General features: G+C 40.3%; 1 protein-coding gene across 2 annotated transcripts in view; it reads right to left on the bottom strand.

Moving 5' to 3' along the window:
• Nucleotides 1-1,625: 1,625 nt before the first annotated feature.
• PIGN (phosphatidylinositol glycan anchor biosynthesis class N) overlaps nucleotides 1,626-23,017 on the bottom strand; it is a 99,972-nt gene continuing 78,580 nt past the window's right edge. For both annotated transcript variants that reach the window (XM_005423850.3, XM_031059293.1), the window contains exons 22-29: nucleotides 21,523-21,625; nucleotides 19,340-19,426; nucleotides 16,577-16,632; nucleotides 16,024-16,099; nucleotides 14,666-14,739; nucleotides 11,773-11,815; nucleotides 10,024-10,076; nucleotides 1,626-1,954 (exon numbers count right to left, since the gene is read on the bottom strand). In XM_005423850.3, the coding sequence (XP_005423907.1) occupies nucleotides 1,831-1,954; nucleotides 10,024-10,076; nucleotides 11,773-11,815; nucleotides 14,666-14,739; nucleotides 16,024-16,099; nucleotides 16,577-16,632; nucleotides 19,340-19,426; nucleotides 21,523-21,625 (616 nt within the window). In that variant the 3' untranslated portion in view covers nucleotides 1,626-1,830. The remainder of the gene's footprint in view (nucleotides 1,955-10,023; nucleotides 10,077-11,772; nucleotides 11,816-14,665; nucleotides 14,740-16,023; nucleotides 16,100-16,576; nucleotides 16,633-19,339; nucleotides 19,427-21,522; nucleotides 21,626-23,017) is intronic.

Below are 23,017 nucleotides of genomic sequence, written 5' to 3'. Positions count from 1 at the left end.
AATGGCTTAGAGCTTTGTGTACTGAAGAGAAGCACTGTGGACAGAGGTCTCAAGACATCAGCTAGGGCACAGAAAGCTGAGGATGCAGTGAGTACCCACAATGATACCGTATGCTGTAGATACTTGTGGACTGAGGCTAAAGCAAGGATAGCTCTCCACAGCAGACACTCACTGGATCCTGGAACAAGTGTGGCACATTCCCTTGCCTATATACAGACTGTGCCATAGTGGCAACTTCCCAGCTGCTCATGGCTGCTCCTTGCCTTGGCTGTAGGGCACAACCACCAGCACCAGGCATGTGTCCCCTTTAGGTATGCAGTCTGCAGGTACAGCCTGTAACAAATGCAAAATATCTGCTGTGACTGACGCCAGCTGTGTGGCAACATGCCCAATAAGACCACTGGACCACCAGCTAGTGGAAAAAATTACTCCCTTAACAGTACTCAGATACTCTGACAAGGTACTCTGAAGCTGCATGGATGACTGCAGGCCTGTGATGCCATTTTTTTTTCTAGTACCTAAGAAGCAGATGGAGGTTTGTAACTGGTTTTTCCTAGCCAAACTTCCTGCAGAGGGATGACTAGTTTTCAGAGTGTTTAAGAGATGTGTGACCATGGCCAAATGCCAGATGGCTGGAAAGAGCATTGGAGAAGCCCCCATGATGCATGTCTAGCCTTGGCTGCCAGCATCATGCGCCATATGTATCAGCTCCCAGATAGAAAGGCCTGGCTGCCACTTGGGAGTATGACACAGGGATATTACACAGCACTATTTTTAGTGATGCCATCATAGAATAGGCCAGAATGAACAACATTTTTTCTTTTCCTTGCTTCTCACTTGTAATACGTACACAAGGAATCTGCATTAGATTCGTTGTGCAGCCATTACTGATGCTTACAGTAATGGAGCAGAACACAAGTGGAAAGAAAAACAAGGAAACAAAAAAAAGCCTCCAAATGGCTTCACTTTCTGAAAAGCAGCAAATCCAGATGCAGTTTCATGACCTCTTTAGGCTGATCTAACTCTGGGCCACTATGGAAACAATCAACCCTAACCTCCCTGCCCAACCTGTCATGAGCTGGCCCAGGGAATTTGACTGCTATTTAACCAGGTTCCTTTTCATTTGGATCATGAGTGTCATACCTGAGTGTCATCCTGCTCAGCCTGCCCAAGCTCAGGAGGCAGCAGGAGAGCCCAGTCAGCAGCAGCAATTCACAGCAGGATGAGCTGAAAGACGTCTTGCAGCAAGGGCCTCACAGCACACCAGCCTTAACCTGCCTCAAGATATCCTCACAGGCACGCTGACAGGGCTGGCAAAAAGCACGGCTCATTTCAGAGATATTCCAACGTGTGCACCACATCAGGTATACACAGACCAGCCATCTGCCCAGACTGATTCCATCCATGCCTTAGTCTGGGAGTTACTTATGCAAGACATGAAACTAAGCTAGAACTTTGCAGACTCCTAATGAGAGCATGTATAAACAAACAGCTGGCAGCCAAGTTATACCAAAAAAAATAAAAACACCTCCCCAAAAAACACAACCCAAAAGACAGCTGCCTATGCATTTTAAAATAAGAATTTTGTTGCTGTTGTCATGTTCAAGAAATGTGTACACTTGAAGAATAATCAGAGGCTTTTTTATTCCCATATTCCCACTGGTATCTAAATGGCAACCCTGAAATGCAAATTTCAGTCATGTGACAGCATTTAATCTGCATCAGCACAGCACTCTGATCGCTGGATGGGATTTTGGCATTCCAGTCCATTAACCCTTATTTACATTCCACAGCTGGAGGTTGGTTCAGAGGAAGTCTGAGGATGCTTCATCACATGGAATGGTGCTTATTCCTTCTGGGAAGTCCAAGTCTCCGTGTAGTTAACAGCTGGGCCAGTCCATTCATCACCATCATAAATATGGTCAGCGACATCACCAGCACATAGTGGCTGATGCTGCAAGGAAGAGACAGATAAAAAAAGTGAGAGAAAAATACAAATTTGCAGAGTAAAGGAAAAAAACCCTGACATGAATAACCCTCTGAATATTTATTTTCTTTTTTTTTCCATTTTAAGTAGGCCTAATTGTTCACCTAGGATGTAATTTTATATACACTGCTCTTAGACGACAAGTATTATAGCAGTCCTGTCATGTAAAAACCCAGGTCTCTGACAAAATAACATGTTGGGGACAACAGAAAACACAACTGAGTATACACCAAGTGTGTAAGAGTACCAGGTGTACTTTTCATTCAAATGGATAATTCAGTATGTGAGCAAAACAATTGCAAAACTTTCACTTGCTGTCAACTATAACACAGAATCTAGAGAGAACTTGCCATCAGGCAGACATTCCTTGGTAATAAGACAGTTCAGATATTTATGTCAGATGAAGTGAAATTTTCTAGAGAAAACACTATCCTAGTGACAAATAGCTTTAAGAAAAAAAACTTCAAAAACCAAAACCCCACTACTTTTTCACGGAATATTGCTAAAATCTGTAGAATTCTGTGCTGTGGTAGCACATGCAAAGAGATTAAAGAGATGAGTTCAAGAGTGGCTAATAAACGCAACATGAAAATGCAGCTTCTGGGTTAGGATGTCCTGAAGCCACTAAAACCACCTACTGACTAAAAGTCTAACAAGCAGCAAGCTTGTTCTCCACTTGCTCAAATTCTGTTACCTGAGGTTCACTGGTGTCACAGATGAGCTATTTAGGGTCAAACTAAGATTCAATCCAGGACATTCAGCATTCTGTGTTCAATGTGTTCAAGGCCCATTTGGAATTAAATCTGGCTAAGATTGTCAAGAATAACAAGAAGGGCTTCTTCAAAGACACCAATAACACAAGGAAAACTCTGGCAAATGTGGGTCTGCTACTGAATGGAGCAGGGACCTTTGCAACAGAAGCTGCAGAAAAGGCTGAGATACTGAATGCATTCAGTCTTCACTGCCAAGGCTATCTCTCAAGAACCCCTGACTCAAGAGATCAGGGAGAAAGTCTGGAGGAAGGCAGACTTTCCTGTCATGTGGAAGAATTGGATTACAGACCATTCAGTCAAACCCGACATCCACATGTGCAGGTGCCTCCTCAGCAAGTTCACTGAGGGCACAAAGCTAGGAGGAGTGGCTGATACCCCAGAGGGCTGTGCAGCCCCTCAGAGGGACCTCAACAGGTTGGAGAGATGGGCAGTAAAGAACTGCCTGAGATTCAACAAAGGCAAGTGCAGGGTCTTGCACCTGGGGAAGAATAACCCCAAGCACCAGACAGGATGGGAACTGACCTGCTGGAAAGCAGTTCTGTGGAGATGGACCTTGGTGTCCTGGCGGACAACAAGCTGTCCATGAGCCAGCAGTGTGTCCTTGTGGCCAAGAAGGCCAAAGGTATCCTGGGGTACATTAGAAGAGCATTGTTGCCAGCAGGTCAAGGGAGGTGATCCAGCCCCTCTGCTCAGCCCTGGTGAGGCACATCTGGAGAGCTGTGCCCAATTCTTGGCTCCTCAGTACAAGAGAGACAGGGAGCTCCTGGAGCAGGTCCAGGGGAGGGCTAAGAAGATGATCAAGGGACTAAGACTGGAGCATCTCTCTTACAAGAGAAGGCTGAGAGAGCTGAGCCTGTTGAGACTTGAGCAGAAACAAGTGAGAAGGGATCTCTTCAAGGTCTATAAGTATCTGAAGGGAGGGTGTCAGGAGGATGGATGCAGGCTCTTCTTGGTGGTGCCAAGGAACAGAACAAGAGGCCATGGGCACAAACTGGAATACAGGCAGTTCCACCTCAACACAAGGAAGAACTTCTTTACTGTGGAGGTGACTGAGCACCAGAACAGGCTGCCCAGAGAGGCTGTGGCATCTCCTTCCCTGGAGAACAGCCATCTGGGCACAATCCTGAGTAATGTGTTCTGGGGGACCCTACTTGACCAGTGAGGTTGAACTAGGTGACCTCCAGTGGTCCCTTCCCACCTCAACCATTGTGTGATTCTGCAAGATCTGAATTGGGTACTGTTAATGTAAACCACTAATCATTCAGAAACCAGAAATCTTCCAAAACCAGTGACATTTCAGGTTAGAGCTGCAGATGAAACACTGCTGCACCCACGTCCATTATGCATCTAGTGTGGCTTTGTTTTTTCTTGGGATTACTGAAGAAATTAGCACTCTGACATGAGAGGTACCCATACCTCCTGATGCACCCATACCTATTATTCCGAAGTCGATGGCTCTTTAGGACAAACAGAGTAACTTCAGACTCGATGAAGTCTGAGTTTAGTCACAAAAAAGGATTGCAAGGAATGCTTGCTGGCTTAATGACCTGGAATTTCTGCCAGAGGACTCATTCAGTTTGAGAGTTTAGCCACAGAAGAGCAGTAAAGCTCATAATGCCAACACTATCAATCCTCACAACCCTGAGACTGTGACAACTCTGGCTCTAGTCTACACAATTTAGACCTGTGAAGTGGAGAAGCACCATCTCTCCACAAAGCTGGGCTGCTAACCAGTGTGAGAAAATAAAAGTAATCCAAAAAGTTCTTCCACAGCCAGGCTGCCAGCAACCAAAGGACCAAACATGGAGAACATGAAAACAGACTTGCTGCATGCTTTAAGATTTTTCTGTTTCAGTTGAGTCTGACTAAAACACCTCACCAATGCCTTGCTCAAATGAATAGTTTTAAGAAATCAATTAGAAAAATCCACCATCATAAAAGGGCTCAGACCTCAATGAGGATAATGAGTGGCAGAGCAGCACATCTACAAGAACCAAGCTCCTGTCCTGTTTCTGTGGGGAAGGTGTAAGAAGGGACACGGGGAGCATGAAGTCAGGCACAAAGCCTCCTGTCACCTGGGCAGTGCACTTTGGACTTCATAGTTCACAGCACATTTACAACAACAAAGATCAACTCCCTCAAGAGCTGCTCTTGAAAGATCACCTGGGTGTGTTACAACTTTGGTTTCAGTTCTCCATGGGAAAGGACACATTGACAGATGAAACTCAAACTCTCGTTCCAGTTATCTTCATGGCATAATGTGGCCTTCGGGACTGTACATTCACCACAGGAAGATAAGGTTGCTGACTCCTAAGGGAACAGCCACTCTGGTTAATAGCTGGACACTTAGTGTCTCCTGCCTTACTTGTAACACCTCAGCTTTCCTTCTTACCTGCCACCAGAATTCTAGTTTTTCATGTAAACAAGCAAACACCACTTTCCTTGTAACTTTCAAAGAAAGTGTGAATGCAAAATCTGAAAATCACAAGCCAAGTGAAGACCTTGCCTTTATTCCCACAGATACCCCAAGACCATCACAAACCATGCAGGGTCCTCACACAGGCATCTGAGTTCCTGTGCACTCCCCAAAAGGGGCTCTTTCAGGTGTGATCAGGATTTGGTGGGGCACAGGGAGGGGCTTTCTCAAAGCAAAAAGGTCTCTTCAAACTCTCCTTAGACACCTATCAGTTGAGGGACTGGATCCTCCATACTTTTGTAAAGAAGAGAGTGTTACACACTCCTCTCTTGCTATACTGCACAGGTCTGCACAGTTAAGGTCCTTTAATCAGACATTCAAATATATATATATATAATGCCATAGAGCACAATAAAAACAATTTCAATCTGCTTGTCATGTAATTACAAACAGCCAGCATCTCTGGGGCTCTCAGCCACTGGTACTGCACTGCCTGTGGGCAGCTCTGCCTGGTAAACTACTTCTTAGATTGGGGTAATGCTGTATTTAAACAAAGAAAACCAGACTCTTACGGGTACGTGCCACAACAGCAGTGTCAAATCTTGATCCCTATACAATTCAGAACCTGCAGCCTTGACTGGATCTGTAGTTACAGGGAAGGAGGTAATTCTCAAAACAAGCTTTCTGCATCAGAAGTCAAACCTGAGCTAATGAGAAGGAGTAAGAGTCTAGGTTCCAGGCAAATTAGATCCATGTAGAGGAAGAAGAGCATGAAACAGATACAAGAGAAGAGCATCATGGGGCACAGTGGGGCAATGCTTATAAAGGATGACATGGCAGAGGTAGCAGGTGTGGGGGATCATGGATGATCTATGGTAAGGTGTCACTGTTCAGTAGAAAGGTGAGTGCCCATGTATGGATCAATGTCAAAAGGCAAAGCTGGTGGTACAAAATTTTTTTATCAGGGAGCAAGACACCTGTTTCAGTGGCAAGGAACCACAAGGAGAACATATGAGATACTACCACCTCCTGGCTTTGTGACAGTGTATATTGGTGAGAAGAATTTAAGATATTAAAAAAATCAGGGGGATAAGCGGTGGGAATCAATCTTGCTCCGAAACTTGGCTTTCTCCCAAGACAGGCTAATTCCTAAGATGACAGACCTGATTAGAAGCTGGAAGACAAGAAGATGGAGTAAGTCACCATAGCAATTAAAACAACCAGGAACAAAATAAGTAAAACAAAAACAACTTGTGCAAAAACTTGGACAAGCACTCTCCAGAAGCATCCAGAGACATTATTTCTTTGTGACATGCTCTTTGAACTGTTTCCAAGCACACACTGAGACCCCAGATTTAGATTCTGAATTTTAAGTTTCCTGCTTTTCCAGCCAGGATGCCACACCCTCTCTCCTCAGTTTCACCAAAAACAAATCACAAAACTCTTGTTTTAACAGTTCAACCAAGAAGCTCCAGCACCCCAACCCCAAAATTGACTCCGTTATTCCCAAAACCTAAAAAACCCCAGTTTTGTGCTTTGTTTATGTCCCCTGACCTTTGAAACTGCAGAAGGGCAGTTAAGATCATATCTTTATCTTCCAGCAGCTATAAAGAGAAGGGATAGTACAGTATGTGTCTGTATAGAGCTATATAATAGCCATATAAAGACCTTTAAGGTTTATCTTTACTATCAGGTTATACAACTATTTACAAAGTGCATGTACTGTAAAGATATAGTAGGCTTTAAAGGCTATTTCTTTCTGGAAATCTACAGACAGAGATAGAGAAACACATTTTAAGCTGCAGAGAAATTATTTTAGTGACAAAGAAGCTGAAAAGCTAGCTACTCCATTTGGCTCTTATTCAAAAATAAAAGGACCTGTCAGAACAAACCTCTCATGATCACGTACTACGCACTAATATATCAAAAACACTAGGAAAATTACATGATTATTTTCAAGAAATTTAGTGGTGTGTTCTTTTCGGTCTTATGATGCAATTCAGATTACCTCAAGGTATATAGGTAGGGGGCAAGGTTAAGCACACCTTAGAAGTTTATTTAAGTTGCTGCTTTGAGTTCTGCATTCCCTGCAAGACTATTATCCCGTTATTATATCAAAACAATGAAAAGCACTCTCTGAAAGACAAGCTTACATTGATTTTGGCATCACCATTAAGAAAAGGGGCTTTAAAACTTTCTAAGAAGTCATAAATATTTATGGTAATTGATAATTTGCTGAGAGGAGGGAATCAGTAGTGCGTTGATAATTTGCTGAATGTGGTAATACCAGACTATATGTTGGATCTGTTGTTGCTCAGCATTTCATTAATGAACTGGAAGAATGGAAGAGGTAGAAATCTGCTTCCATTCAAAGACAACACTTACGTGACCTGGTGAATTCCACTGGGAGAATAAAGACATCATATTGTTAAGATAAATGTGAGGCATGGTAAAATGTCATGTCATATGGTTAAGGCATAGCAGAATAGGATGCAAAAAGCCAGGAGTTAGGCGTGAAATTTTTAAAAATAGAAAATGTCAGTTCAGTAAACAAACCTTACTTCCAAACAATAAGATCCACTAGGAAAGAAAAAATCAAGGTGAAAAAGCAGTGAAGGTCTTTTTATTGTAAGGGATTTAAAGCCAGCTCATCTATATGAAACTTGGCTGTTGGAAAAACCAAATATTGCCTAATGAGTCTCCTACCCAACTTGCATATTCTTAGTAAGAGAGAGAACACACAGAACTTTTGAACATGGTAGTTAGAAAATCCATGGAAAGCCCATCACCACAAAACAGGATGAGTAAGGAAACATCAAAGCTTTACAAATGTGGCACATACACCACTGAGCTCTGAGAGACTTCAGAGGAATGAATCTCCACCAGGCAATTAAGCTGCCGGTTGTCTACCTCTGATTTCACTGATGTGCTAACCAGTAATATAACACAAATCCAGATATTTCTGCAGACACACACACATGCACTTCCTATCAGTGTGACAAGAAAAAAAGAAAAATATGGAAGCAGCTGTCCCTAAAGATTTCTTCTATTCTCAGGAAAGCTTTGGCAACATGGAAAACGTTGCCTGTTGTAAGACAGGATATTTTCAGACCTTGCTGCCAAAGCAGCAACAGACAACACTGCAATGAGAATGCCACTGAGCTGTCACTGCACTTGCAACAGGAGGACAGGAAAGAGCTATGTTAGTATCTCGCTCCCACTGGTTTTGGGAATTACCCAAAACCCCTTGAAGCTCATCTTCCCTTTCAGGAACAACCAAACAAAAAAATCTTCTGCTGTTGCCTGCTAATTTTGCCAAGCCTGAGGATCACACATTAGAAATCTGCTCAGAGGAGAAAATTCTGGTGCCAAAATAATGCTCATGCTAGATAAAGGAAGGACCACTTAGCTCTGCACTTATGGCTTCACTTCCTGTCTTAAGCAACCCAATTATTTTTCTTATGTGCATATACACACCTACATATAAGACATATACAGAGACTACAATAAAATAACATAGGTAGCAGAGTCAAGCACTCAAAAGTGAAGTAATGACAGATGTTGCCTGAACATTATGAATTTCCATGTTAAAAATTAATCACAAATTACTCTTTCGAAAGGCCTTTTTCAGTGCTTTCTTCAGTGATCAAAACACACACAAGGAGAGGCAGAATTAGTGGTGTATAATGAGCTCTCCTAAACTCTTCAGAATAAGGCAACCTTCCAGCTGAAATAGATCCAGCAATGCATTACTGTTGTAAAGCTCTAGCTATGAAGACCATGTATCAGAGAGGAAGCTTTTGGGTACTTGTAACAATTTATACTTTTGCTGCTAAGTCCCTAATTAAAAAACTTCTTGTCCAACAGAACAGAAATTTTCTGAGGGCTTTAATATCCTTCTTAATCTGCAGAGGAATTCAAACCAAAGGATGAAGCCCTCTGACTTACCATAAACTGACCATAGCAAGGAAGTGGGATGCTAAAGTGACATTTTCACTGTTTGATCTAGATGTACCTCTGCCTACTAGGAACCTTCAGAAGGTAATGATGATCAGGAATGGGAACCTCCAAAGAACATGTGTGCACATGCTGCTGGGAACAAAGGGGCTCACAAAAGCAAAGCACAGAGCACACATAGACTAAACAGAATATTAACAATGGGTCACTATTCAGCTTCTGTTTAAATAACAGTGTCAAGTGACCAGATTGTCTGGATTAGAAACAACACATTCCCTACTAAGCTTACTACAGCATTTTATCTATTTTCACAACTCAAGGAAGGTAAATCTGAAATGTGTATTCCTTGTATTTGAGGTAAATATGACTGCATAATATAATGCAAAACGAATTCTCTCAATTTAGCTGTGATTGCTATGTTTAAATGCTAAACTATTCCCCAGCTAGAGGGAGGATAAGTGCATGGGGCCTTGGTAGCCACCAACATTTACACAAGGTTCACTAATTCACAGTGAACTGTATATGGAGGCTTAACTAGATAGAAGATAATTAACAACTTAATAAATTGTTATTTTAACAGTGATTACAACCAATTAAAATTCAAAACATGAATTAAAATACATTTTGTGTAATTACTTTTCAAACAGATCCTACTAACTGTACTTCTTGCCATGCTGGATTTACTACTTAATCTGTGTTGCTCTGGCACAATTTTTAGCTTGGGATATGTATGTGTATGTGTGCACATGTGTTTAAAGTACGTGGAACATCCCCAAAGCATTTGATTGAGCAGAGTAAATGGAAAAAATGATAAGAATTATGAGTAGATAAACAATAGTATGAACCCATGAAGCTTTAAAAATGCAATGGAAGCAAAAAAGGTACTGTACCTTGTGCCAATATCCAGCCAGCTTCCATAATCTTTAACCAAAAAGAAAAAATGCTAGGAAATAAAACAACTTTGATTAGTACATCAACACTGCATAATTTGAAAGAGAAAATTCAACCCAAGTTTTTTCAGGCTGCTCACTCCAAAATTCTAATTCTTCACATAGAATATGCACAACACCTTTCCAGGAATGATCATTTGGACCACAGTAAAGAATAGCTTAGAAACTAGAAATAGGTTTAACATGGTATCAAACAAAAACATCAAGAGATGGACTAATTTCTGTCTACCTTGGCTTGCAAAAACCAGAGAAATACCATAACTTTTTCAATAAGAAAAGCCAAGCCACCTTATTGTTTGAAATAACAACATGCCAAATAATGCATAGTGCCTAAAAGTTTTCATGGAATTTCAACACAAATGTCTTTGGGCAACTCTGGCAGTTCTGTACCTGTAAAGTGGGAATAATTTTGGGAGAAGATAGTACTTACCTACTAGTGAATTCCCCTAATTCTAGTTGGTGGCCCCATTGATTCAAGACTACAAACATGTTCTCTCTTTGGCCCACTACTTTCTCTTTTCTTGACAGAGTTCCTACATATCTCCTACAAACCTCCTTGGTAATTTTTTTTTAATTTTTTTTTTTTTTTAATGCGGACACCAAGTACATTGTTTCAAAATACTTAAACCAAAACAGGAGAATACACGAGTTGCAAGACCTGGATATATTGGGGCTCGCTACACACAGCAAGTACCTCAGTCTTCTTTTGATTTAATTATACTAATTTCATTAGTGAAATGCTATGAATGTGGTTTATTGATATACTATTTATTTTCCTGTGGAAGTTACCCAAAAGCAGATTAGACACATAGACTTACTTGAAACTTGACACAGCCACACCTTCTCCTTTTCTCACTCTACAGACAAATTAGCAGTTATTTGGTTTTAACTTGCTGGTTTTCCTATCAGGTGATATTTACAGATCACAGTACTAAGAAATAAGATCAGGAGTGCCTACTCCAAGGGATAAAACAAAACCAGCATGTATAAAGTGACAACACCAGCTCTACCTGCTGATTTTAAAAGGTTTCTATTTACCAGTGGCACTGCTTGCTGATTTGAAGACAGCTGGAATGGGCAATGAAAACATACTTTTAATCTGCAAAAACTGTGTTGGGGGACTGATCAGCTTTGGGTTGTTTTGCCTAGCATGGTTTGTGGATGCAGGCTTTCTGAAGATAGCATTTCCTGACAGCTTATTACAAAGGGCACAAAGTGGCTTTCTGGATGTTGCTATCTCCTGGATTCTGACAAGTCTAATGGAGCTGGTGGGTAAAGCATTTCTTCTTTTCCTCTCTTTTTCAAGGGAAGCTGGGGTGGGTAAAAGGTTTGGAATTCCTGAACAATTAACTAAACCCTGCACACAGCTAAAACTGATATTCTTGCTTAATTTTCTCCAAGGAATTTGATCATAAAGCACATGTTGAACTCCAAATGTTAACTTATTACTTCATTTTGTCTCTTATTATTATGAGAACATTGCTTCTTCAGAAGCATTAATTACATGAAATTTGAAAAGCAGTGATTGGAAGAGTTTTATCTCCAAGTTATGCTAGGATTTCAATCCAGTTCTCTGCCCTAGTTAGAAAAACTTTGAAGTCTGAAACAAATTCAGATCTCTCTTGATGGAATTAGGAGAACTCTCTACTTCTTGATCTTATTTGAAGAGAATGTGCAACAACAACTTACCAAAGCCATAATGTCTGAAATCACAAGAACAATGAGGAAAAGGCTGCAAAGAAAAAAACCCAGCAAAGTCAGACCATCAACCTTTCTTTATGGACACAGCTATTAAAAGAGCTTATTAAAACCCACACAAAGAATTTAAATAAAGACATGATTTCTTGCATTTGCCTTTCAAACACTCAGGTACATTTCAATCTACTAGAAAACAATTCAAATACATGACTAGGATATCTGGCATTTATAATTTCACATTAATAGGGTTTCAGTTTTGCAATGGAGAAATCTAACGTGAATCATTTTTTGGAGAACAAAAGAATCTTACAAAGAGCATCTGCCTGTTCCTGATGCAGAGAGCTGTGTGCTGGCTGGATCAAATAAAGCTGATTTAGGAGCTTCATGACGGACTCAAGAGTGAGCAAAGCTGCTTGGCAGGTACCTGAACTGTTCAGTCCCACCCTGCTGACAACCACTCTGCTGGGTCAGAGGCTGCTAAAGGAGGTGCTTGCCCCCTTCCAAACCTCTGGATGCCCATAACCTGCTCTGGGAACACCCAGCATTTTGGTGGTCTGCTCCCAAACCATGGGCCTCTTTACAGGTAGCAGTTAACTTCTGGAAGTTAGGCTTAGGCTAGTAAAAGGAACCAGAAGGGAGGAGGCAGAGCTATTTTTTCCTCCCCATTAACCTAATCTTCTTTTCCTGAAACTATGTAAATCCTAAATTGCATGAAAGCAATTGCTGTAACTGGTTAAAACTGGTTTCTAAGTTAATGACACTGAAGTAATGTTGCAAACAGCTGACCCATTAACAAAAGTCTTTAACTAGAATACAGCTAATTTATCAGTACTACCATCATAAAACTACAAATGCTTTTTTTGGACAATGTCCTGCTGTAGCATTGCATGAGCATGTACTGGGGAGATAGCCATACCAATGTCTCCAAATGAGGAACTTGCTGATATTGCCTACATCAGTTGTGCTTCATTAGTAAATCAGGATGCAGCAAACCAACTGCATCTCAGACACAGGGAAGGGCTTCTCTCTGCTAACCTATGGCTCAGATAGACAGGATGTTGCAATAATAGTGCTTAGGAAGAACTCAGCTAGAGGGATATTTTTTATAGGCAAGCTCCAAGAAGATATTGGGACAGAATATTCCCCACTGAAAAAAAAGAAAAATGAAAAAAAAGTCTGTAATCAGGGACTTTAGGAACAATTTGTCCAAATCACAAAAATCCACTTTTTGTCCTTCTGAACTGCAGGAAGCCTTTCTCAACTGAAGGAGAAGACTAATTTCAGGGCATGTTTATACACTGCAAAGACAAGATTGTTCCCAGTGATGGTTTAATTTATCTAGCAGGGGCAGCAGCAGCAGTAAGAAGCGCAGCACAGACTTCAGGATGCGCTGACAATCAGAGCACAACCCCTCCGGGGATCCTGGGTGCGCCTTGTGGTTTCTGCCTTGTTCCCAGGCGGATGCTGTGGCACTATCACTGCATTTGTTACCTGAGCCCAGCTAAATGAAGCTGGCACAAACACCAGACAGAGTTACAGCCACAGCCTCATAAAGTGGCACAGAAATACTTGTGTCCCCTGGTTTATGAAGGCAGTATCATTTCCCCTCTCACACACTCAGATGCACATTCCATAAAAGTTTGCAATATCACCAGTGCTGCCAAGGCAAGCATTCACAAATTAGGAAATGCTGACCTTTATGATGCTTGAGCCCTAGAAATGGAAACCACTAGCTGGTCATCTGAGCAACCCCAGGTCCCCAGTGCAGCCCTGCCCTTGTACAAGCCTTAGGGATGAGGATGAATGCCCTTCCTTGGGGGTCCAAGGACAACGCAGGCACGGTGCGCACACAGCTAATGCAGAGCAGGTGAAAGGGGTGGGGAGTGTCATGCTACCACTCCAACAGGGAGTCAGATTTTGGGCTGCCCCACCTCTCTTTGGTAGTGGGGGGTGTTGTACAAGGAGACAACAGGCAGGGTCAGGCAGGAGGAAAGCAAACAGAAAAGCAGAGGGCATCACAACAAGCCAGGGCAGTTTCCTGATGCTCAGCTGAGCAATGTGCAAGGAGAAAGTCCCTGAAGTCCTCCTGCCACACACAAGCAGGACTTCTGGTCAACCCACACAACGTCCCACAGTGACAAAATCACACGGCTGACCAGGACCTCCTCCATCTCAGCACCATCCATAATATCACACGATGAGTGGAGGATTCAGTCATGTGCACTGGGTCTGCTGAATGGGGTGAGCAGGGCTGACAAAATAAAAGCTTTGAGACAGGGAAAACATGTTTCAAGTCTGGATACAGCACTCCCTGAGGCAGGGCACCCATACTCTGAATAGACCTTAGAGATAGGGAAAGGACTGGCAGCCATCTGCTCCTACTGCAAAAAATATGTAATACTGAACACATCTGGGAAGCACTGAACTGCAATGCAAGGACATCCAGTGCCTTTTTTTTAAATGCTATTTGTGGTGAGGTCAGTGCTACAAAGCTATAAATTGGTTAAATTATAAATGGGCTACTTAAAAAATACTATGCAATAGTCAAAGATGCAGTATAAGGTAAAAATCAGACTTTAAATTCTGCTCATTTTTAACATTTTGGAGGAAAAAGGGTCTTTCTGTGTATTGTCAACAAAGAATATTTAATATCTGATTGTTTCAGACAAGGCCAACACTTCAATTTATACTCATTTATCACTAAGGTAAAACCCTGAACTTGCAGAAATCAATGAACAAAACCCCAATCGCTAGTAACAAATAAAAGCAACAATGAGATCTAATAGTTGGTTTTTTTAAATTTACATTGAGATTTGAAAATTCTGAATTCCTCCAAAATAGATTTGAAACCTTTACTAATGCAGAAATACAGCATGTAATGTACCTCTTAGAAGACAGCTGTGTTGTGACTTGAACAGCTTCGAAAGCACATGATACCAGAACAAACGGGATTGCAACCTGTTCAAAACACAAGCCACATTTTGGCTTATAGTCATATTTACAAAAAGAACCTGGGCAGGTTGTGAAAATATTTTCCTGTTTTTAAAATTATCACAGAATGGGTATGTTACAAAATAAAATATTGGCTAGTCAGGGTAGAAAATAATTTTGCAGGAAACATTTTCAGTTAATTAATAAAAACCCCCTTCCCTGGTCATAGCTGAATGGCAGTGAAATAAGCCACAAGGTAATATCAAAAACTATAATTAAAGCATATCCTCACTTCATTTATCCATTTTAGCACCAGTGATAAATACTTCAACAAGGCTAGAAGACAGAACTATCCAGATCCAGCATCTCACATGACAGGTTGCAGAGTTTCAAGTGTAAAGGACAATCTCATCACAAAAAAAAAGTCTGAATGCAGAAGGCATTCAATAAGGCAAGGGTCACACTGCCCCTCCAGAGCCAAGTCATGTAAATGTAAATGGTCCAGTAAATTAAGAACAAAAACTAGAAAACATGAATGCTGCCTTTTGCTCTTTCCAAAGTTGATTTGCAATCATTATGGTAGCAGTGTATAAAACCTGACTACTGGCATCCAGGAGGTTTGCACTATGGATCTGTGTAGGATCTGTCCTGTAGGACAACATGCAGTGTACTTGTAACTTCAGTCTGCTTCCTCTGGGACAGAAGCAGTAGAAAAGCAGTGGTAGAAAAGACTGCTTATTTTGGTAATAACAAATAGATTCAGTGTCCCACTTCACCCCCTCTGGCAGATCCTTTACTCAAATACTAGAAAACAGCTACCACACCTTGCCTGCAAACCAGAAGGGCAATCCAAGCTCTGACAGACTATTAAAAAAATACAGAAAATAATGGCCAGTGTAAAATGATAACCTAATCAGTAGAACATTAAATACCTCTATTTAATGTAATATAGATAGAGCTAATTATATATATCCTCAACATTTCTGTTGGTATTATACTACAGGAAAAGCCTAAAACTTTAAAAATTATTGAAGTACTTTCAATATTTGAAATTTCTATTTTAATAAAATAAACTGACCTAATGCTGTTAAATAACACTTCCCTGCACTTCAGTTTTTCTTTTGGGAAACAAAATGATCTCTCTAGAAACACTACAAAGACTGAAAGCTTCACACACAGTTAAGAAGTCTAACGAAGCTCAAATATATATACATATGTTCTTTTGTGAATTGCAAAGTAACAACCATGTATGTGATACGTTATTTATTCCACAGTTCTCTGAGAAAATCTCACCAAGCTAAGATTACTAACCTTCAGTAAAAGCAAGCCTCCCATCATGAAGGGACTGAACACAGTCAAGAAACAATAGACAGAAGCAGGATCAAAACTAGAGAAACATGAAAAAGACATTACATATCTTTGAAATGGCACCTTCCATTTAAAAAACCCCAGCCTTTAATTACCCTGTAACACACTGGGTTGTATATGCATTTTTAAACAAGGCTTCCAATTTTATCTTCTCTTGATGAAATATTAAATCAGCAGGGACTGCCAACCTCACCTGTCTTTCTCTACAATTTCTCTCTGATTGTGTTTTTCAAGGTGCCATGCTGTTTGTGGGCCACCAAGCTCTCTCTGCTCATCTTGATAACATCTAATGGAATTGAGACAGCCTCACAACCAAGCAGCTCAGGCTCTTAGGGTAGATATTACAGAGAACAGAAACAAAATAAATTGTTATCTCTCCACTGATTACTGCTTTGATTCTGCTGCCCTGATTTTGTTAACTAGATTTACATTTAGTACGTCAACTGCAGGAAGAATTTTTTGTACTCTGTGTCTCAAACAAATGAATTAAATTTACCTGTTAATAGAAGCTATGTTTCCAGTGCCAAAAAAGGCTGTCACTATGAAGAAAACCTAGATGTATTTAAGGAAAATACACTAAATAAAAAAATAAAACCCACATTTCTCCTCCTTCATTCCAATTTACTTCCAAAATTTATCATGAAGCCACAAGAAGGTGATCCACTGTTACAGGTTTACAGCGCATTAAGAAATCCAAAGTATTTTCTAGCTCTACCCTAGATTTCACACACAACTATACAAATTTCAAAAGACACACACTGCCCAGGTAAGGTTTTAGAGCCTGTCTTGAGGCCCTTGCAAGAAAGCTGCAGCTGGCTTTTTGGGTCTCTGCCTAGCAAGATAGGAACATCCCTGGACCACAGACCCAGCAATGCATTCAAACACGTGCTTTTGCAGAAAGTAATGACACAGGCATGTGTTCTGCACACCAAAAGAGATGGCTTTATTGAGGAACTGACCATGGCTCTTAAAAAAGGCTAGAAGTTCCTATGCTATCCTTACTATAGATTTCTTTTGTCAAAAGATTATGCTGAGTCTACCCATGGCAATATGGGACTTCCATTTTCTTCCTCACTTGAGGGAGGATGACTCCAGCAGTCTCTGTACAGCTAGGAGCTTTTTGATAAACCCTACCTTTTTCATCTAGATACAATACTTGTGACTACATGAGCCCATAAAAGGTATTTTTCTTGCTCCTGAGCTCATTGGAGCCCATAATAGCTCACATGGCTTCAGCTGAAGAATGGTTTTTAACTTGTTCTGCATGAGGCAGAGGGTCATAAGTCAGTGACGATGGGCTGCTGTTGCCAGAGCTCCCTCTGGTACTTTTGCTCCTGTTATAGCTCCTGCACTGGGTCATTTAAGTCTCTCCATAAACAATTTGTTACCAACTGTTCAGTAGAATAGTTGGGATTCTGCATGCAATATTTTGGAAGGATTAGGTCAGCATAATTGGAGAAATCAGGCTTCCCAAGAGTATCACATAATTTCAAGTTTAGTAACACAGCAGTCTAACAAACTAGCACAGTTCTGCCGGTTGAGATTTATAAGAGCAGGTCTGCAACAAAACAAACAAGAAAATACCAGTAACACATAGGTCTAATCAAAATGCTAAGCATAAGCAATCTAAATCTTTTCCTCAAAGACCAGACTCTGATTTCTCAGCAGATGCCAGCCACTGGGCCCCATACAGGAGCTTTGGGACAACCTTAAGGCACACAGTTCACAGGGTCATAGCTGCAGTAGGACTGCTCTAGCAGAAAAGATTTCTCCTCTAATACCACTATTTCTAAACATTAAACAGCATCTAAATTTAAAAAAAGACATAACATGTTTTGAGCAGACAAAGGAGATCTGAAAATTGGTTGTTTTTTCAGGAGCTGAGTAAAGCACATTCGAGTGTTTTAAAGTAGTGCTCACTTATGGGGCAGTGTGAGGACAGAAAAGGCCTTGACTCTGTGCAAGCACTGAACTATCAATATTGCTGCCATCACAAATGCAAAACATAGCCTCACACTAGCTACCATGAAGGAAATTAACTCTAGCCAAAACCAGCATAGCTACATTCCAGTGTTAAAGATGTACTATGCTGGAGCTTTAAAAAATACAGTTGGATTAGTTGATTTATTTTTACTAGTATTTAGCAACTGACAGCGGTAGCTTTACTGAAGTTAGCATATTTTTTGTTACAATAGCAAACGAAATTGATGCATTAATGGCAAGGTCTCAGCTCTTTTTAGGTATACTAAAAAGCATATAGTATAAAGTATAAAGCAAAGACAAACATCAAACACCTAGCAAATAATTTTGCCTTCTTTCTTAGCATTAATCTACCTTCTAAATTGGTATCTGTTACACTTTCTCTACTACAGGTTCTTAATGTCCAACAACACAGTTCCAAATGCCAAAAGTGTGGACTCTGTGACTGTGACCCACCCTCTCAGATCTGGTTATCTGACAAACTACAAAGGCGGTTTTGTAGGAACCAGTACTGAGACAACTCCGTCCCCAGATACAGTAACTCACCTGCATGGAACCCCCCTGTGTTCTAGACTAGCTCAATTTCTCTCCCATTTGCCCATCAAATGCTCCTTGCTACCAAATAGCTCTCACTTAATTGCAGTCCCACAATGAAAGAGAAAAATGACAATGCTATCAATGTACAATATTTAAAAAAAAATCAGCTGCAGTAGCAGTTACAGGAACACAAACTAACTGCTACATTAGTGAACAAACAGCTCTTCCCTCCTAAGACCATGTAATTTCTAACAGTAGAAATCACTTAAGATACAAATAATTCTAGGCCAGATTCTGGGAACATATTTCACTATGAGCCTGCAGGAACTTTCCTTCTTGCTTCATCTGCCTGCTACCTAACATCTGCTTCCTAACACACTGCCACACTCTAAAAATGAGCATAACTTTAATATCACCTATTTCAACTGATTTGTGAAGGTGAGCAAATTCCCTCCAGCCAAAGTGAAATCAAACAAAACCAAATTGAAAACAGAACTCCTCAGAAGAAAATTTACCTAGCTGCAATGGCCAAAAGTGGGCAAAGAGCCAGATTCTAAAACTGCATTTTTAACTACTTGATAAAATGCATAATGTACAAGACCATGCCTTTTGTGCGATATGAGTCAAATCACCTTTACCAGCTCCTGTTCTCCGTGAGTACCAGGCTACAAATTTTGACTGCATGTCCTTTTGAAACAAACCCTTTTTTTGCCCTGGAGTGCAGCAACCAACCAAAGGATACAAAGAAGAAGGACCTCCGGACATCATCCAGGTGGAGCTGTCGGAACTGAGTTATATCCATAGTACAGGTGAAGTTGAAAACAGCAAGCTGGAAAGACAGCAGAAGGAATCAACACCAAATATGAACTAATGGACTTTGACAGAGCCACTGTATTTTTACTGAAATGAATGAAACCTACTTCCCTATTGCCTGTTATTAGAGTATTATAATAAGGACTGCAAACATTTCCCATGTTTTCATTATATTTTAATGAATTAATGAATCTGCGAGAAAGACTGTACAAGTGAGATGATCAAATGAACAGCAAAGCTTCCACTGTTATCTACACTAAAAATGAACTTCTATGCCTTAGACTTATAACCATCTTTTTTCATCAGAATTATTCCTCCTACACACATACACTTCTACTGCTCACATGAGCATATGGATAAAGATCCTCAGAAATAAAAGACTGCAATTATCCTCATTTGACTTATTTTGTGAGTGAAATAGTAAAATACTCTCCATCTCCTTTACTCAGTCGTCATCACAATACCACTTGACTTAAAGAGAAATTATCTTCATGGAATTTAAGAGGTCAGTGAACTCCTTCACATTGGAAAAAAAATCAAGTAATAGACATGCAAGACTGATAATATTTTAATTTAAAATAATCTCTCATCAGAGAATTGAGCTGCATTCTCTAATACAAGATTTACTTGCAGCATATATTAACAGGCATTCTAGGGATGATATCTTCTGGGGCAAGCATTATTGTTCCTTTCACTTGAAACCACAAGGTTCAAGTAATTGTTGACAAACAGTGAGTGACAACTGAAAACATAATTACAGCCTACCTATGTTCTTTTCATTTGCATTTGATTAGTAAAGTGTTCATCACTGTTTAATACTACTTTAATAGAAGTTTATTTTACAATGAAGAGAACAACAGACTAACAGCAGACAGGCAAGCATCACAGATGCTTGTAACAAGATGCAAAAGTTAGAGTGGGTTTTATAGTGGAAGAAAAAATACATCCCACAGACGCTAAACACCTTCAGTCGCAATTGTGGCATCACACTAATTGTAATATTCAGATTACATCCCTGTTGCTTAAGATGCTACAAAACACAATTACACAAATTATCATAAGTAAAGGTAGCATAAATAGAAAATGATTCCTGGTTTTATTTTTGTTTTTTAGCCTGGAATTGGTAAATCCTACTCTGTCAAATTTCAAAACTGTCTTCATTGTGGGAGCGCCACAAAACCACAGCAAATGTCAGGTTCGCTCTGGTGACTGTCTTGGCTCAGGTTTCAACTTCCAGGACTTTTTCCTAATTATTATGAGCTGGAAAAGGAAGGAAAGATGTGTACCAACACTTCTCTTCAAGTGACTCTGGCCACTCCCATGCATGTGTAGCCAGGAGGGCTCACCTGGGAGAAGCCAGGGAGAGCTGTGGTGCACACCCACCCACCTGGCTCCAAGGACCCAAACCACTCTAACTGGCACTTTGGATCTGACCAAAACAGTGGCACAGCCCCAGTTTGCTCAACCCCACACCTAACCTAAGAGCTAAGTTGCAGTGTGAACAGCATGGCATTTGCAAATTGTTGACAATATACTAAATTTTAAGATGGAAGAATTTGCATTGATTACAAACTCCCTTTTCTCCTCCAGGCAAATCTGAGAAGGTGCTAGTTCCAAGTTGGTCTCCAGTTACTTGTCAGTCTAAACAGAAATAAGTTTCTATCCTTGGACAACGTCAAATTAAGATTGCTAATATCTCCTAAGGTCTCTTCAGAAATCAAATAATTTCAGCCTCTCACTCGTGAGTCTGTGATCAGACCAAAAAAAGTACAGTGACACTGTACTTCCTCTGAAGACTTACTGCACCTTATGCGACACTTGACAGAGACAGCTCTGTAGCCGTCAGACCATACCACTGTGTCTTACTGAGTCAGACTGTTTGCCTGCATTTCTAGAAATGGCTCTGATGTGCAGTATCTTCCATAACAGGAATTACAAATCTTACTTCCAAAGTCATATTCCTAGTTCATGATACAGCTAATACTGACTTCCCAAACTGAAAAGAAACACAAAGTGTTGCTCTCTGAAAACCACTCAGAATATTTATTACATCCTCCAAAAAACCCAGCTAAAGCTGTTAATTACATTGATATATCTGTCAAGAGCTGTTACCTTTGGTTTGAGAGAAAGACCATAGTGCTGCAGTGCTTCTTGTTCCATATTTATCCAAACAAACATCAAACCAAACAGTGCCAGTGGAAAGAGAGCTTCATATCTGAAAAGTAATGTAATAATCATAGTAAGTGCAGTTACTGACAACTAATTAACATCAAATGCTGACATGTTTCTTTTCTTTTTTTCTTCACACAAAGAATATACCAAGACTTAGTGGCATCCTCCCCCTTCTTTCCCCATTTCCAAATACCCACAATTGGTTGAATTTTAAAGTCATAAAGTAGTTAAATGGCAAAAGTAGGAGAAACAGAGTTTGCTTCAGCTTTGTCATGCTTTGCATTTTTTTGTTCAATGGCTGCCACAATGTTGGATGAATGCCTTTTTTAATTTTAACAAAACTGGAATAAGGTTAAAAGAAATAGGAAAAAACTAAACCTATTTGACATTAATTTTCTGCAAAATGGAACATTTCTCAATGAGAACTACGTGGAACTGAGGGGTTACAGCTCAACTTAAACAGCAGCTAGAGATTGTGTCTCTTTAGGACCTAATCACACAAACTCATTATGGGGATCTCAGTTTTGTTCTAAGGAAAAACACATCTGTATAATAAAAGGAGCATTACATTTCACTGCAGTGAAATGCTCTTTTCTTCACTGTATTCCAATCCTTCACAATAGCAGCATCAAGTCGCACATCATGGCCACTAAGCTGTTCTAGATACACCCCCAATCTCTGGGTACCTCTGACTCCTACAGCACTCAAATTCCAAAGTAAGAGTGTATTTATGAGAGAGATTAATACCCCCAGATAACATAAGGGTGTAAACTGAAATTGGATAACATTTAGTTTCTCCAGTTGCACTTCATGGTCCCTCCCAGGCTTTTTTCTTTCAGGATAAAATTATAATACTGATACTGACAAGACTGTAAATGGTTCCCTTTTTATTTTTTCCTTCTTAGACAAATATCTGTCTAAAAAATAAGGAAATCACTGCAGTCACCGCAATCACTGTGGTCTTGGTATTGTTTCTGTTGGGCTACAAAACAATTTCAAACTAGAACAAATAATTTTGAATAGACATTTCCACTTTAATTATCAGAACCACAGGCAGCTAAACATGAAGATGAAACAGTTATGCTGTCAGCAATAGAAACACTACAGCCCGTATAATGGTCTATACTTGCCTTCAGATTAAATTCCTTCAACAGTGTTGGTGACAAGTGGTTGCATGCAACCATGCTCTTGGGCTGGCTTCCGTGTTTCCACTTAACCACCCCTAGAGAGGTGCTGCAATTACCCAGGCAATGTGCTGGGTTATCAGTACATGATACAAGAGTGCACTGAGGAGAGAAACAATGGACACTTTTGGCACCAGAGCCTTGGGTTTTGTTTTCTCTTTTAAGAATCATTCCAAAATTTTTTCATCTATTTGGACATTGTAGGAAGGCAGCAGAGAGCTGTCAGCATTTACGTGGTCTGGTGCAGGGCC

The sequence above is a fragment of the Geospiza fortis genome, unplaced genomic scaffold (genome assembly GCF_000277835.1).
Source record: "Geospiza fortis unplaced genomic scaffold, GeoFor_1.0 scaffold58, whole genome shotgun sequence".
NCBI classification, from domain to species: domain Eukaryota; kingdom Metazoa; phylum Chordata; class Aves; order Passeriformes; family Thraupidae; genus Geospiza; species Geospiza fortis.
This window is presented reverse-complemented; position numbering and strand designations above follow the sequence as displayed.